General features: G+C 35.1%; 1 protein-coding gene across 7 annotated transcripts in view; it reads right to left on the reverse strand.

Moving 5' to 3' along the window:
* The window catches only part of TMEM68 (transmembrane protein 68), a 68220-nt gene that overhangs the window by 26699 nt on the left and 21597 nt on the right, over window positions 1-19924 (reverse strand). For 3 of the 7 annotated variants that reach the window (XM_036264187.1, XM_036264181.1, XM_036264182.1), the window contains exons 3-6: window positions 18747-18911; window positions 15823-16016; window positions 10539-10599; window positions 8150-8289 (exon numbers count right to left, since the gene is read on the reverse strand). In XM_036264187.1, the coding sequence (XP_036120080.1) occupies window positions 8150-8289; window positions 10539-10599; window positions 15823-16016; window positions 18747-18911 (560 nt within the window). Of the gene's footprint in view, window positions 1-5748; window positions 5830-7600; window positions 7675-7964; window positions 8013-8149; window positions 8290-10538; window positions 10600-15822; window positions 16017-18746; window positions 18912-19924 lie in introns of those variants that run through there. The other 4 variants (XM_036264183.1, XM_036264186.1, XM_036264185.1 and 1 more) reach the window with 4 other exon arrangements.

Below are 19924 nucleotides of genomic sequence, written 5' to 3' on the forward strand. Positions count from 1 at the left end.
CCCCAATACCACTATAATCTACCCACTTCTCCCCATCACTTTCCACCTTAATAACACATGTATATATAATATAACAAATACATGTAAATAAATCTGTTTCTATATGCATATGTGAATGTGAGTATGAGAATGCAGAGAGAGGCATAGAGATAGAAACAGCCATTATAAACATGAAATAAAACAACACAGAGATTAAGACTGAGAGAACTTTAAGGAAATATCCCAAGTGACCTCTTCAGTGTTAGTACAATATATTTTAATTTAGATGTTGTGTTTACAGAATGGTTCTCCACAATCAAATGCCTGAACAGTCTATCACTAATTTTTAAAATTAGGTTTCATTTCTACATTAATTTGGATGCTAGTCATTTTAAATTTGTGATAATGAAGGGATCATTATGCTCTAGTTTATAATCATATTATTAACGATGAAGATCGGAAAACCATAATGCGTTCACAAAAGGAAAATTGCAAGTATTCTTCATTTCAGGTACACTTTAGTTCAATAATGACAACCTACAGTAAAAAACATGGATGTGGCAACTAGATATTTACATAAATTCCCTCAAGAAATTCTACTAAACTGTGCCTTAGTAAACCACTTCTGCTACCTTAAGTACTGATAATAAAGTACATATAGTAACTGGAGACAATAACTGAGGTATTTCAATGCTCCAGAAAGGCCTTTCCTTTCTTACTTAGTTTGAATTGGTGAGGCTTTACATAGATACATATATATATATATATATATATATATAGAGAGAGAGAGAGAGAGAGAGAGAGAGAGAGAGAGAGAGAAGAGGGAGGAAAGGAGGAAGAGAGAGAGAGAAACAGTACATTTTTTTTTATAAGAAACCCTCCTATGGAAAATCAAGCCACTGGAATTTAACTGTCAGTAATATATTTCCCTTAACTAAGAAAGGGAAGAGGATAGGATTCATTTAATTTTAGACCTGGAGGAAACCACTGAGATAAGGCCAGGCTTCCCCCACCCACCTCCATTACCTTCTATTTTGACCACACACAAAAAAAAAAGACAGTATCTGTAAAAATGTGTTCCCAACTAGCTCTGACCCACTTAAATTCTAACAGATAGGCAGGAAAAAAAAACCTTAAGAACAAAACAGAATTCAGTTATAAAGGAGACTGCATTTGTTAGGGGGGAGCAAAGAAATGTGTTAACAATGAAGAAGCGATGTCACAGGTGAGCTCTCAACCTGGTACAGGACTCCTGCAGCCAACTCAGGAAGGCATCACTTCAGGATGACAGAAGAGCCACATTTTGTGGAGAGCGTGCCCTGATCCGAAAAATCGTGTCCCAGGGTTTTACTTTCAGGATGAAAAAGAGCAATAAACTGTGAATGTACTTAATGAACCAGTAGAATTGAAGGTAAGTTTTCTAAGAATGAAGGTCACAGACAAGGTCCAAAATGTATCATTAACGTTACCTTTGTGAAACTTTCTAAGTGTCTGACCTTGCTGAGACCCAGTATGGTGGAGCAGATTATAATTATTCATGCCTTCCCTCTCTTCTGGGCCAAATTTGTGGAAGGAGCCCAGGATCTGGTGCACTAGAGTTCAGTGTGGCCATGTGACTGCTTTGGACAATAAACTGTCAGTGGGAATAAGTGAGTCACTTCCAACCAGAAGCTTTAAGGGCCATCTCCTGGTTCCATTTCTGACCTTTTCTTTTTGCCATGCAAAGGGCACATAGGGTTCTTTCAGCCTGAACCCCAGATACAGAAAACTCGGACCTCAGAGGAAACGTAGTATGAACAAGAAGTAAGCTTTATTGTTCTAACTTGCTAAGATGATATGGTTGTTTGACACTGCAGCATAACCCAAAAAGCTGACTAAATCATACATTTTTCTCATTTGTAAAACAGTGATAATAAGGGCTGCTCAAAAGGTTGAGGTGAGGATCAAATCAAACTATATATGGAAAAGAAGACGTAAAATTATCATTGTTCACAGATGATATGATTGTATATGTAGAAAACCCTAAAGATTCACAAAGAACTGTTAGACCTAATACATGAATTCAGCAAAGCTGCAGGATATAAAATCAACATACAATGAACAATCTGAAAAAAAGAAAAAGAAAAAACAACTCCATTTACAATAGCATCTAGAAGAATAAAATAAAGACTAAAGCAAGGAAGAGAAAGTCTTATACACTGAAAACTATAAAACACTGCCGAAAAAAATTAATGAAGACACAAATAAATGGAAAGATATCCTGTTTTCATGGATTTGGAAGCGTTAATATTGTTAAGATGACCATACTATCCAAAGAGATCTACAAATTCAGTGCAATCCCTACCAAAATCCCAATAGCATTTTTTGCAAAAATAGGAAAAAAAAAAAAAATTCATAAGGAATTTCAAAGGACACACAGCCCAAATGATCTTGAATTGAAAAAAGAAAAACAAAGTTGCAGGCCTCACACTTCCTGATTTCAAAATATATTACAAAGCTAAAGTGATCAAAACAGGCATAAAGACAGACATATAAACCGATGGAACAAAGTAGATAGCCCAGAAACAAACCTTTGCACATAGGTCAAACAATCTTTAACAAAGGTGCCAAGACTACACAATGAGGAAAGGACAGTCTCTTTAGCAACTGATGGTGGGAAAACTGGATATCCACATGTAAAAGAAAGAAGTTAGACCTCATCTTACACCATATCCAAAAATTAACTCAAAATTGATTCAAAACCTAAACATAAAACCTAAAACTATAAAACACACAAAAGAAAACACAGGAGAAAAGCTTCACGGTGTTAGATTTGGCAATGATTTCTTGAACATGACTCCAAAAGCACAGGCATAAATAGCAAAAGTAGACAAATGGGATTACATCAAACTAAAAAAATTCTGTACGTCAAAAGAAACAATTAACAGGTTTAAAAGGAACCTATGGAATGAGAGAAAATAACTGCAAATCATATATCTAATATGGGGTTAACATTCAGAATATATAAAGAACTTCTACAATTCAACAAGAACAACAAAACACCCCAAATTATACTGTTAAAAAATGGGCAAATGACTTTAACAGACATTTCTTAAAAGAAGATATACAAATGGCTAAGCATATGAAAAGATGGTCAACATCACTAATCATTAGAGAAAAGAAAACTATAACTACAATGAGATACCGTCTCACATTCATTAGGATAACTACCATAAAAAAATGTACAAATAACGAGTGTTGGCAAGGATGTGGATAAATTGGAACCGCTATGCACTGTAAGTGGGAATGTAAAATGGCATAGCCAATATAGAAAACAATATGGAGGAGGTTCCTCAAAAATTTAAAAATTAAATTATCACCCTGGCTGATTTGGCTCAGTTGGTTGCAGCAGTGTTGTCCCATATACCAGAAGGTGGCAGGTTCGATTCCCAGTCAGGGTACACACCCAGGTTTCGGGTTCGATCCCAGGTTGGTTTCTCTCTCTCTCCCCCCCTTCCCCCCCCTTTCCTCTTTCTAAAATCTATAAAAATAAACAGAATTATCATATTGTGAGATAATAGAAATATATACTGATCTCTGCCCCTGGTTCCTGGCACAGGGCTCCAAAAACCCTTGTAATTTTCTGGGTGGTAGGAGTGTCTTTTATTCTAGAGGCAACTCTGGATGGGCTCCTGGACAGGGGCAGGTCATCAGAAAGTCTAAGCCATGATTAGAAACTTGGAATTTTCAGCTCTACTCATTTTCCAGAGAGGGGAGAGGGAATGAAAATGAAGGTTATAATTGATCATGCCTCTGTAAGGAAACTTCTAGGAAACCCCAGTAGTACAGGACTTAGGGAGCTTGCAGGCGGGTGAACACATTCATACCAGAAGGGTGACACACTCAACTCCATGGGAGCAGAAGCTCCTGTGACTGGGACATTCCCAGTGTATCTCTTCATCTGGCTGTTCATCTGTATCCTTTATCAGATCTTTTAGTAAACTGGTAAACGTAAGTAAGTGTCTCTTTGAGTTCTGTGAGCCACTCTAGCAAATTAACTGAACCTGGGGAGGGGGTTGTGGGAACCTACAATTTGTAGCCAAATCAGACAGAAGTTGTGGGGAACCTAGGGACCTACTAATTTCAGTTCGTATCTGAAGTGGGGTGGGAGCAATATTAACCTGTGGAATCTGACACTATCTCCAGACAGATAGTGTCAGAATTGAGTTAAATTGTAAGCTATCCAGCCAGTGTCAGAGAATTGCTTGGTGTGGGGTAAACCTCCACACATCTGGTGAATAGAGTATCAGAAGTGAAGTATTCTGTGTAAAAGTAGACACAGGTGAAAGACGCGCTTTTGATGCCTGTGTCTTGGCGTCATATTCTTTCCCTACACAGGAGGAAGGAAATAGTTACACATTTGACCCAGCAATCTTATTTCTGGATATATATCCAAAGGAATTCAAAGCAGGATCTCGAGAACATATTTACACATCCATGTCTACTGTAGCATTATTCACAACAGCCAAGACAACAAAAGCAACACAAATGTCCATCAATGAATGAATGCACAAATAGATTAAAAAATGTGGTATATACATACAATGAAATATTATTAAGCTTTTTTAAAAAAAGGAAATCCTGTCACATGCTACAGTATGGATAATTATTGAGGAGTGAAATAAACCAATCACAAAAAGACAAATATTGTATGATTCCCCTCATAGGAGGTTTCTTAAGTAGCCAAACCCACAGTAACAGAAAGTAGAATGGTGGTTGCCAGGTGCTTGGGGAAGGAATAAATGGGGAGCTGGTATATGATCTCATTTATAGGTGGAATCTAAAAAAGATGAACTCATGGAAATAGAGTAGAATGGTGGTTGCCAGAGGCTGGGGTGTGGGGAAATGAGGAGATGTTGGTCAAGGGCACAAATTTCTCGCTATAACATAAATTAAGTTCTGAGGATGTAATGTATAGCATAGTGACTACAGTTAACAATACTGTAGTATGTATTTGAAAGTTGCAGACAGAGTAGATCTTAAATATTCTCACCACAATAAAAAAAAAGTAATTATGGAGGTGATAGATGTATTAACCTTATTGTGATAATCATTTCCCAATATATACATGTATTAAATCTTCACACTGTATACCTTAAACTTATACAATGTTTATTTCAATTATATCTCAATATAGTTGGGGGGGAAAAGAATCTTGTGTAGCCCATAATCATGAACCAGAACAAAGTGTTGATGGACATATATAAAATAGAAAGGAAGGGAGGGAGGGAAAGAAGGAAGCAAGGAAGAAAGGAAGCAAGGAAAGGTTAGCTGGTGCTCAGTGAGTATGGAGATTTGGTTTTATAGGATGAAAAAGTTCTAGAGATCAGTTGCGCAACAGTGTAAGCATATTTAACTCTACTGAACCTTACACTTAAATTAAAAATAGTTAAGTTGATGAATTTTACATTATGTGTTTTTACCACAATTTTAAAAACCTTTTAAAAAATCAGGCTATGTATATAAAAGGCTGATATAAAAATCATAACACATCCCATTTTCTAGGTGATTCAATAATATGACATTTATTACTTTTTATGTAGTTTCACACTCTCTGAAAAGTATAATTGAAAGCTAAGTGGTCTTATCTCATCTCCCTTGACCTCAATGCAGCAATGAAAACTACTGATCATTCCTTTTTTTAAAAAAAAAAAACTTCACCTGCAGACTTCTCACACACAAATATACTTGTCCTCCTACCTCTCTGCCACTTTCCTTTCAGCCAGCTTTGGTTGTTTCCATGGCTCACTCTTCGAATGTTACATCTTCTAAGTCTGTCCTCAGTCCTCCTCTTTCTCTCTCTAACCTGCCCTGTAAAGCTCATGGCTTCAGTAATCAGATCAGTGCAAATGACTAAATCTTCATTACCAATTCTGACTTCTTTCCCAAACTTCAGAAGTAAAATATTTCCAAAACCCTACATATATAAACATAAACATAGATATCCTGCAGGTAACTATATCAAATTAGTTTTCAGGTCTGGTGTATTCTATTCTCGGTAAAAATCCCTCATATCTGTACCTTGCTCTACCTTTCAAATAGATAAGATCATTATCTAACTATTCATCAAACTTTTATTAAGATTTAATTAAATACCTAACACTGTACTAGGAACTAGAGACACAAAAATTCATAATATAACCTCTGCTCTTAAAAAGGGCACTTTATTTATATGTATCTAAGTCTTCACAATTGCTAGCATCAACACAAATCATTGTACAAAAAGAGATTATACATTTGCTTCCTTTGGCCAAAAAACAATTTGAGCCCTGGCTGGTTTGGCTCAGTGGTTAGAGCATCGGCCCCTGGAACAGAGTCCTGGGTTTAGTTCCTGCTAAGGGTACATACCTCGGTTGCAGTTGTCCCCGGCCCCGGCTGGGGTCGTGTGGGTGGCAACCAGTCGATGTCTCTCTCTCACATTGATGTTTCTCTCTCTCTTCCCCCTTTCTTCTTTCCCACTCTATCTGAAGATAAAGGCAAAAATGTGCTTGGGTGAGGATTAAAAAAAAAACAATTTGAGTGGAACTGAAATGAGCCACTTCCAAACAGAGGCCTATCCTAGTAAAAATGTTATTTTATAGACAAATTCCCTAGTCTGTATTTAAGGGCCTCAAAATATAGCTTCCATTTACTCTTTCAGCTTCATTGACCAAACTGTACCCACTAAGCTAGTGACCCCCAGTTTATTCCACAGCTGTTATTAAGTGCTATTCAAGGTAAAACAGGGAGAGGGTTTTGGTGGGATGAGACTCAAAAATGCTCTTTGAAACAAAGTTAAATAGACTTTTTTATTGCAAGTCTTCCTAGAATCTTTAATATGTTAATATGCTTTGCAAAATCCCTAGAAGAGAATTAGGCAGTCATTCCCAACCTTGCTGTTCTAATCACATCAAACTGCTCAACACTGTCGGTATATGCAGTCAACTTAGTTCCTACCACTGCTTCTTTGTTCATACTCTATCTCCTGCCCCAAGTTCACATATTCAATACATGCCCACCTTTCAAGACCCACCTCAAATGCCCATCCTAGAAAGATTGACTACTTTTTTCCCTCACAAAGCAGTCTCTTTCCCCTTTGAGCTTCTACTGGTCTAAATCAAATTCAGCCTCCATATTGTTTCTAGCAATCTTTCTAAATGCAAACCTATGACCTCATCTACTTTAGCTCTCTGGCTTTCAGTAAACAAATTAATGATAAGCCATCATAGTCCAGAACATTCCTAAATGTCTAGCCTCATCTCCTATGATATTCCTTTTAGCTGTACCAGACCACCCTCAACTCCCCAGAGAGCTCAGGCTATTTCATGTTGTTATCCCTTTATACATTCCGTTTCCTCTACCTCATTACTCTTTGTCCAGTTAATCCCTTCTTGCCTTTCAAAATTGAATTTAAGCATCACCTCCCTTGAGGTGTCCCTGATCTCATTTGTATACCTTTCCTTCTTTTTTTTTTTCTGTTAATCCTCACCAGAGGATATTTTTTCTGTTGATGTTTTTGAGAGAGTGGAAGGGAAGGGACGAGGGAAGGGGGAGGAAAATTGATGTGAGAGACTTTTCGACTGGTTGTCTCTCCCATTCCTTTGTGCTTCCATAAGACCCTAACACAGCAGTTCTCAATCAGGGTTGACCTTGTGTCCCAGGTGACATATGGCAATTCTATAGACAATTTTTTAAAAAAATTTTTTATTAATTAATTTTTGTTACAGATGTTTCTCCTTTTCCCCCCACTGATTCCCCCTCCCCCTCCCTCCCTGCCCTTTCCCCAGTTTGTTGTCCATGTCCACTGTTCATGCATACATGCATATAAGTTCTGTGGTTTATCTCTTCCCCACCACCCCCCTATTTAGGGGATAGACAATTTTTTTAACTGCTAAATTTTAAAATGGATTGTCCTTTGTAGTGGGGACTGTCTTGTGCTGTGCAGGAGGTTTCTCACCATCCCCAGCCTCTCCTCACTACATGCCAGTAGCATCACCACTTCCTAAGTCCTGCCCCTGTGACAATGAAAAATGTCTCCATATTGGTAAATGTGCCCTGGGGAGGAAATCACCATGTTTGTAAAATAAATTAATACATTAATAATATAATAATTAAAAGTAAAAAAAAATCTATACAAGGAAGAATAATTTACCTTTTGGGCTAATTCTTCTGCTGTTATCTTTGGATCATATGGAATGGGATCACCTAAATAGGTACGTAACTTCACTGGAAAACCTCCATACATTGGAGCAAATGGATAGCGGAATTTTTCATAAAGCCACCTAAATAATCCTGTTTTAAAGTAAACAAAAAACATTTTAATTGGTTACAAATTCTGAGTCTGTAATTGTAAACTCTCAAAGTAATTACATAAGGTTTAAGGGACAGTAGCAAACAGTATCATCTCTTGGCAATTAGTATATTTTTTTAAAGATGTGCTTTTCATCAATGGGAAAAAATGTGCAAGATGTTAATAGAAGAAACTGGAGGGTGATAAAGGAGTGTATGAGCACACTCTGTACTTCCTGTTTAATTTTTCTCAAAAATTCTCAAAAAAAATAAGGTCTAGCCCTGGCCAGTTTGGCTCAGCGGTAGAATGTTGGTCTGGGTTCGGTTCCCGCTAAGGGCACGTACCTCGGATGCAGTTTGTCCCCAGCCTTGGTTGGGTCGTGCAGGTGGCAGCCACTCGATGTGTCCCTTTCACATCGATGCTTCTCTTTCTCTCTCTCCCTCCCCATACTATCTGAACAAAAAAATGGAAAAATGTCCTCGGGTAAGGATAAAAAAAAAATAAGGTCTATTAATTTTTTTAAATGAGCTTTTAAAAATATGAGAATTTTCAGGCAAACCAAGTACTATTATTGTAAAACAGAGAGTAAAGACTAAAACCACAAGCTAGAAGCTAAAAAATCTAAAGACTCAAAAATATGTGATTTACATGAATAAAAAATAGAAGCATAAAAATTCACATAAACATGAAACCAAAATGCATCAATAAACTAGGTAAAGACTAAACCATTATTGTAAATTAGGAAAAATGTAACAAAGCAAAGAAATACTAACGCTAATGATCAAGTACAAAATTCAGCAAAATAAAAGAGGTAGTAATACAAAATAAACTTGCAGACTTCAAGACTAAGTTCAAAAAGTATAAATCTAAGAAAGGCAAGCAACATGGAATACATAATCATAAATTATACTGGAAGTTTAAAACACTGTTTATATATGGAAACACATAGCACACCATAAGACCCAAATACGAAAAAAAAAAAAAAAAATTAGTAGATACTAATTTTGAGATATTCAACTATTAAAGTAAAAAAAGCTAAAAAGCAGTCAAAAGAATTTTAAAACCACCCTGCATTTAAAGAAGCAAAATTAGGAATAATTTCTGGTATGCAACTTAAATTCTAAAGAAATGATCTGAGAGAAAATTAGAAATAATTCACAACAAAAATAAACACCTCATCAACCTACCTTTCCAGTTCAAATTTAAAAAAGAAAAGAAAAAGAAGACCTATAAAACATAATGGAATATCAACTTCACATCAATGTTGGACATAAAAGAAACAACAGAAGTTTAGAGTTCTTCAGGAGGGGATTTATATGTGGATATAAACATTAACGATATAGTGCTAGGGCTATAAAGTACGATCAACCAAATGTAATATATAAAGCATAGGGTATAAAACAAGCTATGAGCCCAGCCAATGTGGCTGAGTGGTTGAGCAATAACCCAAGCACCAAGAAGTCCCTGGTTCTATTCCTAGTCAGAACACTTGCCCAGGTTATGGGCCACATCCCCAGTGGGGAGCATGTAGGAGGCAGCCGATTAATGTTCTCTCTCATTAATCTCTCTCTCTCTCTCAAATCAATAAAGAAAAAAACAATTTTAATAATAAAATGAAGCTAGCTATAAAAATTTCAAAAGAAAAAGAAAATGAGAGACATTGCAAGGGAAAAGTACATCTAATTACTCCTATAACTAGATTCAGAGCTTATTTTATTACCAGTAAATTAAAAGTTGGCAAAAAGAAATAAATGGATCATGGTTCAGAATATTTTAAAAACAAACAAAAAGTAATAGAAATAAACCAGGTAAGTTATATCTCCTTTGGTTGTTCATCTTAATTCAGTATCATATTGTCATTCATTTTTAAAGCTATAAATTCTTCAGGCGGGAGTTAAGAAGATAGTCTGGGTTCTTTGTAAATTTGTCCTAACCTTCAACAATTTGTTAATACAAGTATATTAGATAATTTACTCCATAATGTTTAAAAGCCAATGACAAATAAGCTTCAGTACATATATGAGACAAAAACATAACATCTAAGAATGGCCATTACTTAGAACCAGTTATCATTTAGCCTTTAAATAGAAAAACATCTAAATAGAAAAAAATCTAAATTTTCAATCCATATTGGGTTTAAAAGCCCATATATTTAAAATATTACATTATAAAAAAAAGCAAACCAAAAATAAAAATATTACATTATAAATATTACATTATCAGTTGAAAAATCAAACAAACCAGAACTTACTTGTTCCTCCAAGTGATCTAAATCCTTCTCGGATATTTTGTGTAAACATAGGAATAATGGGCTAAGGAGAAAATTTGAATTAAAAAGTAAATATATTAATCTATTCAATGTCTCCACTGAGTCATTAATGTAAACTTTTGAGGACCTGTTTAAGATTATAAAAATAAGGTATTTTTAAAATAAAGGTATACTTTTATCACTAACATGATTTATCAGACTAAATTTGATCATTTGTAGAAATATAAATAGGAAACACTACCCTCTAGTGGTAATGTGTAATATTTCATTTACCAACTTTCCTATTCATTCCACATAAATCCTTAATACTCAAAGATTATAGTAATCATTAATTTCATTAAATAAAATGAAGGTGGGCAATCAAATTGGTTCGAGTGGGCTACTGAATAGTATGCTCACCGAAGAAAAAGGTACAAGGCAGAGATTTTCTCTACCAGAAAATTTATATAAATTTAAATGACAGGTTTTGGCAAGATGCTGACATGGAATTAGTAAAACACCATTTATTTTTGTGAGCCTATTAAATATAATGTTCAACATCAATGAAAAGTAAGTACGTATAAGATTCACCACAAAAAAAGGAAAAGCATATATATAAAAGAATTCTTCACATCATTAATTTTAGAGAATTTCTTCTTACAAGTTCACGGTTTTCATTTTTCTATGAATATCAATAATTAAGTATAATTTTTAAAATGAAGACCTTAACTAAATGCCAGAAAACAAGGGGTGGAGTAGCAAAGGATCATGTGAGAAGAGTATGCCACAGTAACACTGAAGTAGATTAAAAACTGAACACTTTAAAACATACACAAAATATACCAAGTTAAACAGTTTTAGAATAGATAAAACTGGGGGAGAGACGGTCACTTCACTTAGTCTACCATCAGTATTTGCTTAATAGAGAAATACCTGCCTTCGCAAGCAGGGTTTGAGATATTTAAATAATCTGACATTTAAAAAGCCATTTCTGTTTAGCTTTGGAAAACAGTAAAATGTGGTAGACGAAGGAGAGAGACTAGGTATCGCTTTCTTCATAAAACTTACTATCTCACATATAACTAACTGATCTCATATTCATTGTGTCTCTCCCCTCCCCCAGAAGGACTCCTAGGAGCACAGACACTGCTTTGTTCACTGCTGTATCCCCAGCACCCAGAAAATAAAGGTCAGATATAGGCAGCGGCAATCTTAAAAACAGTTAAGAAAAAGAGAAGTCAGGTAAAGAAAAGAAGTCAGATGAAGGATTAAAATTCAATGGAGTTAATTCACAAAGCAAGCATATAAGAAAAAGTACATAGACACTTCTGTAAAAAATTCAGATTTGGATCTAGGAAACCACTGTTAGTTTTGTACAATAAAATTATAGCTGAAATCTTAATGTTTTAAATAGTTATGACTTTAGAATTAAGAACTTAAAATGCACAAGGAACTTCTAGAAATGTTTCAGCTCATACATATGCCATTGTGCTTTGTCTGACCAGTTCTACTGACACGAACCCAGGTTTGTATTGAAGTATACATTATTTACACATTTTTAGGTTACATGTCATCCTTTAAACAGCTAACTCTTCAGAAGCTAGACATTTCCAGAACCTAATGAACAGGAGAAAGCTTACCCTAGCAGGCTCGGTACTCCAGGCTATATTTGGGGCACACTGTTCCTAGACTGGCATTCAAGTTCCAGCCTTAAAGCTACAAACATTATCTTATTACAACTTGATGATGTAGTACAATTATTCATCCCTTTCCTTGTACATACTTTGTACACAAGGCAGGTGCATAAGTAAGCTAGCATTACATTCTGTTTACATGTATACATGTGTCTCTGTATGTATATGTATGTACACATGTGCAAGAGAGAGAGAGAGAGAGAGAATGTGTATTTTGTTAAAACTACTTTTGGAAAATCAGCTTCAATTGGTCTTGGAGTCTTAACTTTGCCACTAAAAAAGTGGGAACCACTGGATAAGTTATTTACCAAGTCTAAGTCTCAGTTTCTTCATGTTAAAATTAAGCTAAATACTATTGCATCTCAAAGATTTTTTAATAGGTAGAAATAATACATATAAACAATTTTATTGGAACAAATGCTATTTTCTATCTATTGTTTTCCAACTAAAGTGAATGGGCTAATTTTTTCCCAACTTATTTAGATATGAAGTTACCTAAAAATTCTTGTCAGAGTCATAATTCTCAGGAATTCACAAAATAAGAGTGATTTATATTGTATCAAAGGTTGCAACTTTCAGGTGACCCTTAAATATGTTGTGAGCTTGCATTGATGATCTAGACTTTTTCACTTTAATTTCTGTTACTATGTCAGAATTTAAATGTAGTTAATCCTGCAATAATAGTCTTAAATGTTTGGCAAAAGTTTATAATTCTGGTCCTGGCCACTTTGGCTCAGAGGTTAGAGTGTCGGCCCAAGGACCAGAGAGGCCCAGGTTCGGTTCCCGCTAAGGGCATGTACCTCAGTTGCAGTTTGTCCCCAGCCCCGGTTGGGGTCGTGTGGGTGGCAACCACTCCATATGTCTCTCTCACATCGATGTTTCTCTCTCTCTCTCTTCCTCCTTCTCTCTCTCCCACTCTATATCTCAGGATAAAATGCAAAAATGTCCTTGGGTGAGGATTAAAAACAAAAAAAAAGTTTATAATTCTATGAGGTCTATGAAGGGGTTTTCCAGATGGGATACTTGTGACATTTACAACCAGTCAGCCCTCGTGTATCACAGTGTATTGCAGTGTATCACAGTTAATCAGTGGCAGACTCTACTGCAATAAATGAATTTCCGCAAAGTAGGATTCTTTATTTATATACAGTCGTCCCTCGCCACTTAGCACTTCGATTTTCACGGCTTCACTCTATAGTGGGTTTTTCAAATACTCTATGCTGCTGTGCTGGGCTGGGCTGGGCTGGGCTGGTCTGGGCTGGGCTGGGCTACACTATACTATACTTGGAAGAACCGTGATAGAGTAAAGCCGGGAAAGTCGACGCGTGAGGTGGTGAGGGACGGCTGTATATCCATGTACGATTGAAAGATTTTCCTCACATATTAGGAAGGGCCCTCTAATCTCAAGGCCAGCACTCACTGTGAAAGCAGTCAGTGATGGCAACAGCACCAGCTGCCGCAGTCCTGAACTGTGCTCTGCTCTGCTTCTGCTTTATTGTATGAACCAATCCCTCCACCCCTTCATCTCTCTGTGCCTGAGTTTCCTCATCTGCAACACTGGAATAATTACATACGTTACATACTTACTATACAGGAGTACAGTACTAACATAAAGCCTTTAGAAGCACTATAAAAGGTTGGGGTGGTACAAGATTTATCAAACCTACAATACTCTTTTGTAAATCAGCAATGCTACAGACTTTTGTTTATTTATAAACTTGTAAATGGCTGTTTATTAAATTTTCTCAAATTTCACATAAGAACCTTAACTACATTACCTAGATTATCTTAAATAATTATTTAGAAACTCTTTCAAGGATTGGACTAGGAGTTCCTTTCGCTATATAATTTTTTTTCAGGCCTTCTTCCAGGCAATGTTCTTAAAAACTGTAAACTTAAGAATGAGAAATTAGAATCCCATGATCAACTTCTGTAATTCCAAATCTATTTGTTATTTTTATCTTAAACCTTAGAAGAAATAATTGTTCAAAATATAAACCTGAAAATTAAACAACTTCAGATTTTAGCTTTTACCATTGCTTAAAAATACATTACATATAATTAAATTTTGTACATAAATTTTGTACGTATATCCTTTTGTATTCTATATTATTCACACAGTCTAAGGTTTTATTTTCTAAATCAATATTTAAGACTTTTTGGAAAATAAAATGTGCTATAAATTAATTTTATATATCACTAATACTATTAACAAAATTAAATTTAAAAGGTTCCTTTTTAGTATTGTTTAACACTGTGTTAAAAAATCAATTTAACAAATACAAATAGCCTACTAAGTGCCTTTCATTATCCTAGTAACTGAGAATATAAAAAGATGGCGGAACTGAGAATATAAAAAGATGGCCTTGTCCTCCAAGAGTTTATATATAATCTACTGTAGGACAGTAGTATTTAAATTTGTATGTTGTATATTATTAAACACAATATTAACTGATACTAGGACCACATTATTAAAGTATTATACAGTAATAACTTACTTCTAGGAGTTACATATGCATATGTACAAGAGAGAATAGAGCTCAATGCATTTGAATTTATTGCAACTCTAAAATTTAAAAATATAGAGAAATTTTCCACTCTTTTTCAAATAATAGTCTTGGTGTTATGAATTATCCACTATCTTTTTCTTTTTATTCAACAGTCTGTATTTGCAAGATGAATAGGCAATCTAAGGGTGTAGTTTCTTTATGTAGCAGCAATGGGTACACAAAAATCTGAAATATGAAAGTACTGGCAGCTGTCTCTAGCTAATTGATTGGCCTAGAAAAAAAACACAACTTGTCAAAGATACTATGATTTCTCTTTCTCATAGACCATCTAAAATTAAAACAAACAGGAAACAAAGAAGAAACATTCCATGGGTAATAAATGTTTCATAGGATAAAGCACAAAATGGAGACCAAAAAGCTGAGAAATACTTTCCAAAGTAAAAGAAAAGGATAAAATGGCATTCACATTCTTCAGTCTACTAAGTAGAATAAGTACAGTGAATCCCAGAACATTTAACTTCACTGACAAACTCATTTATAAAGTCTTTTGAAAAGATCTAAATTATACCAATATCTATTTCTCATTTTTATTCATATCATTAGATAGCCGATCACATTTCCTAATAAAAAAAAAAGATGAATATTATTTGAGTTCTATTGTTATATGAATTGATCACAGATAAAAGAATTGCAATGAAACCAACCAACAACCATCACTGAAATATGCCAATTCAAACATTCAAAAGGAATTATAATACAAAGAAGTGGACTGATTATTACTTATGAAAACAAGTATAACTGAAGGAATATAAGGAATTTTAGACATCTGATTAAAAGATGCTGGATTTTGAAATATAAAATAAAATGTTGCTGAATATTTTTCAAATTTCCAGATTGAGTTTTTTAGATGGTTTCCTATCCACAGGAACATTTCTCTATTGTTACCCTTTAAGAGTATATATACTAATTTTTAAAGTACTGTAATGGCAGTGTCTAAATTCTTACATACTTTGGCTCACTATTTAAGTATTTGTTATAAATTCAACCTAGCTTTACTTTAACAATTAGTTTTATACAACTCACCACTTCTGCATCAATTGCAACCTGAGCGAAGCCTTTACGATTACCCCATATGATGTTGTAGGTTTCATCACTAATTAGAGCTTCTCGAACTCCACCTGGTGAAATAGCTAACAAGTGACCACTCCTCAGAATTTCAACACATTTTTCTCTTGGTCCATGTAGAGCACAAAATACATCAAGTAATAAACTAAACCCTGTAAGAAACATTAGCATGAATATATATCTTTAAGTACTTCTTGTCCAATTCTTCAAGAGCAAATATCTTCACAATCCACAAAATGTACTATCTATACTTAAATCAGTAAATTCTTTCTTACTTTGTAAAAAACAATAAGAACTCTCAAGGTTAACATAAGAATAATATTGCTGGTAAAGTAATAACTATGTCTTATTCATTACCTACTATTGATTACCTTCTTAGTGATCACCTATTACTCTGGCTACTTTACATATTCAAATTCCTAATTAAAACTCACAAAAACCTTGGAAAACAGGGATTCTTATCCTTATTTTACAGATGAAGAAAAGTTGGCTCACAGAGTAAGTAGCTTGCTCAAAGTCACACACCAAACATGGCAAGGCAGAGATTCTGGTCCAGGTATATCTAACCCAAAGTTCCTTCCTCTGCATCTCATGGCTATACACTGTCTATAGTATTCATTACAGCAATCAGAAATTATATCTCATCAAGAATCACAAATCTAATCTTCCATTAACTTTATAAGAAAATCACTCAAGAGCATGTGAATCTGACTATGCTTAGCCCTACCCAAACTGGCAAGCCATAATAAAATGTACTGAAATCAGTCCTGGCCGCTTTGGCTCAGCGATTAGAGCATCGGCCTGTGGACCAGAGAGTCCCGGGGGGCATGTACCTCAGTTGCAGTTTGTCTCCAGCCCTGGTTGGGGTCTTGTGGGTGGCGACCAGTCGATGTGTCTTTCTCACATCAATGTTTCTCTCTCTTCTCCCCTCCCACCCTATCTAAAGATAAATGCAATCCTCTGGTGAGGATTAAATAAACAAATTAATTAATTAATTAATTAAATAAAATCTACTGAAATCAAAGTTAGATGATGCTAATTCCACAATTAAAATTTTTGTCAATAATAATAGCAAAATCATGACGAGTTTTCATTAAAGTGAGTGTTTGACTCAGAAACAGCTAATTTTAGGTCTTAACATTATACAATTCTTGATATCTCAATTATTTATAGATAATAAGAATCCTATCAAGTTATTAAATGTTTTTAGCAAATCCTAAACTGGAACTCAAAAGAACTGATGGCGTATACATTATTTCTTAAGACTAGCAAATACAAATGGGTAGTGAAAATTATACAGACTAATCAACCTTCTCATAGGTCTAAGGTCTGAAGCAAGATTATAAATATTATTAAGAGTGAAGTAATTTTCATCCTACATTACACTAAAAGCCCACTGATTTAATTAGATGCAATCTCATAATAAATGAATGAACAGGGGAGGTTTCCTGAATTATAAGATTATAAAGGGGGAAAGTTCTTTAAAAGCCAAAGGCTAAATAAAAATATTCACATTCAATTATGTATAAAAAGAAGAAAAAATGGAAGTATCCTAATGTTCCATAAGAGAAAACTAAGTAAATATTTTCATCATCCATTAAAACTATTCTTTATTCAATATAATAAAATGTTAACATTAAAATTTAAAAAACAAAATTGTTTACATAATATATGAATATGCAAATTAAAAATGAAATAAAGGTCTGGGGGTGGTGCAGGAGCCAGATGTGTGGGGGCAATGAGGAAAAAGGGGGGAACATCTGTAATACTCTCAATAATAAAGATAAATTTAAAAATAAATATGAAATAAAATAAGTCAAAAGACTGGTTATGTTAGGGTGGCAAGATTATAATGATATTCTTTTCTCTAGTTTTCAAATTTTATTATAAAATGCTCATATTATTTTCTTAAAAAACAACAACACATTTTGTAGCCTATTTAGTTTATACACAAAGTAAAAATGACTTTCTAGTGACATAAGGATACCCAAAACATTAACCATGTGTATGAAAGGCACTGAGTAGACTGTTATTTAATTCACTGCTTGGTTTTTTTCTGTCTGGTTGATGGGTTGCTGACACAAACTAGAAACTTTTTGTCTTGTGACTGATTTAGTAAGAGGAGAAAATAAGATTAAATCTCAATGACTTTATTTTACAGTGATTTAAAAAAAACTCTGCTGTGTTTGAAACCATTTGGCTAATTAATCTTTTTTAAAAGGTACAAAGCCTTTATGAACAGACTAGGAGGAATATGGTCCTCAATCTTAAGAGTTATAAGTCTACCAGGCAAGTCAAGAAGTATGATAAAAAAATATAATAGACTATACCAAAATATAAATTATTTGGCAAAAGTTATAATTTTTTTTTTTTTAAAGTGAAAGTTCAGGATTTAACTTTGAAAAATAATGACTAGCCCAGCTGGTGTGGCTCAGTGGTTGAGCATCGACCCATGCATCAAAAGGTCACTGGTTCGATTCTCGGTCAGGGCACATGCCCACATTGTGGGCCTAATCCCCAGTGTGGGGCACACAGGAGGTGGCCTATTGATGTTCTCTCTCATCGATGTTTCTATCTTTATTTTCCTCCCTATTCTTCTCTCTAAAATCAATAAAGAAAAAAGAATTTATAAACAAGAAGAAAAATAATGACTAAATACCTGTTAATAAAGAAAGGGATCAGGTAACATTTTGGCCATGTTTTTATATTTAGATATATTAAATAAACAAGATAATTAGATGCTCTCAAATTGAAGTTCCAAGTGTGTAACCAAAAAGGCAAAAAGCTTTTCAAATGATACTAGACAGCTCGAAGATAGACTACCACATACTTTAATTGTGTTAATTAACATTTTTATATCACTATCTACAGTGAAAATTTACCTGGAATTTTAAAGACAAAGTGATCAGCTACTACTCGGCAAGTTCTGCCTTTATGGATAAAAATTTTAGCCATGAAGTAGTAAAAATCTATGGGAATAGCTCCATGATAAAAAATTATAAGTGCTGGTCCTTCTGGTATTTTTTCCATTCCATGAACTTCATAACCTGTTAGAAAGACAAAATACAAACGCTTAAAATATATTTACTATTTATCTAAACTAATGAATGGTTACTAACTCAGAAACTCAGTCTTTTCTTACAAAAGTACATGAGTCTTCTTTCCCTTCCTTCCCTTCTTGAACAAATCAGTCCGTCGGCCATTAGGTGGGCCAGAGCAAAGTAGGCACCTGCATAGAGGAGTGACCTAGACTGAGTGCTGGAGCCCTGGCAAGGTGTGGACGGCATCCACACAGGGTGGCCCGGAGTGGGGAATCAAAGTCCAAGCACAGTCATGAGAGCACCCACATAGGAGAAGGGCCTAAAACAAGGTGCTGGCGCCTGAGTGGGAAAAGGAGAGGAGCCAAGGGTTGGACAAGCGTGGCTGTCAGATCCTGGTAAAATGCGAATGGCATTGAGATACGTGAGTGGCCTAGCTCAGGGTGTCACGGTTCAAATGGGGAGAGATGGTACATGAGTGGTAGAGGAAGGTGGCAGTGATGGGAGACTGGCTACATACAGGGGGAATTGATCAAATAAGTCCATATATTAAGGGAAATGTGAGCCAGACTTCTCTCTGTTGGAGAAGGTAGCTGAAAAACAGGAGAAAACTAGAATAAATTCTTAGAGAACTTCATTTCCACCCTAAGAATGAGAAAAAGCAGAATACCAGAAAACCGAGGTTGCTCTCTCAATCAAGCAAACTGAGCTCCAAAGGGTGACAAGCCCCTCTAAAGAGTTTAAAAAAAAACCAAAAACTGAGTATGGGAGGTAGTGGTAGTGCCATAAAAGTGGGTAAGACAAAAAATAAAAAACTGAAATGTTAACAAATACTTAAAGGCTAAGTGTAGGCGAGCATTGAGTGTAGAATCCCTGGGCACTCCAGATACAAACAAGCGTCCACACTCACTCACCAGCATTCTTCCACAGGCCTCAGTGGGTGCTCTCAAGAAAAGTTAGGGGCAAAGCAGGCAAGGGACCTAGGAGAGCCCATGCTAATGGTTCAGACAAAAAACCCACTC

The sequence above is a fragment of the Molossus molossus genome, unplaced genomic scaffold (genome assembly GCF_014108415.1).
Source record: "Molossus molossus isolate mMolMol1 unplaced genomic scaffold, mMolMol1.p scaffold_m16_p_16, whole genome shotgun sequence".
In the NCBI taxonomy this organism is placed as follows: domain Eukaryota; kingdom Metazoa; phylum Chordata; class Mammalia; order Chiroptera; family Molossidae; genus Molossus; species Molossus molossus.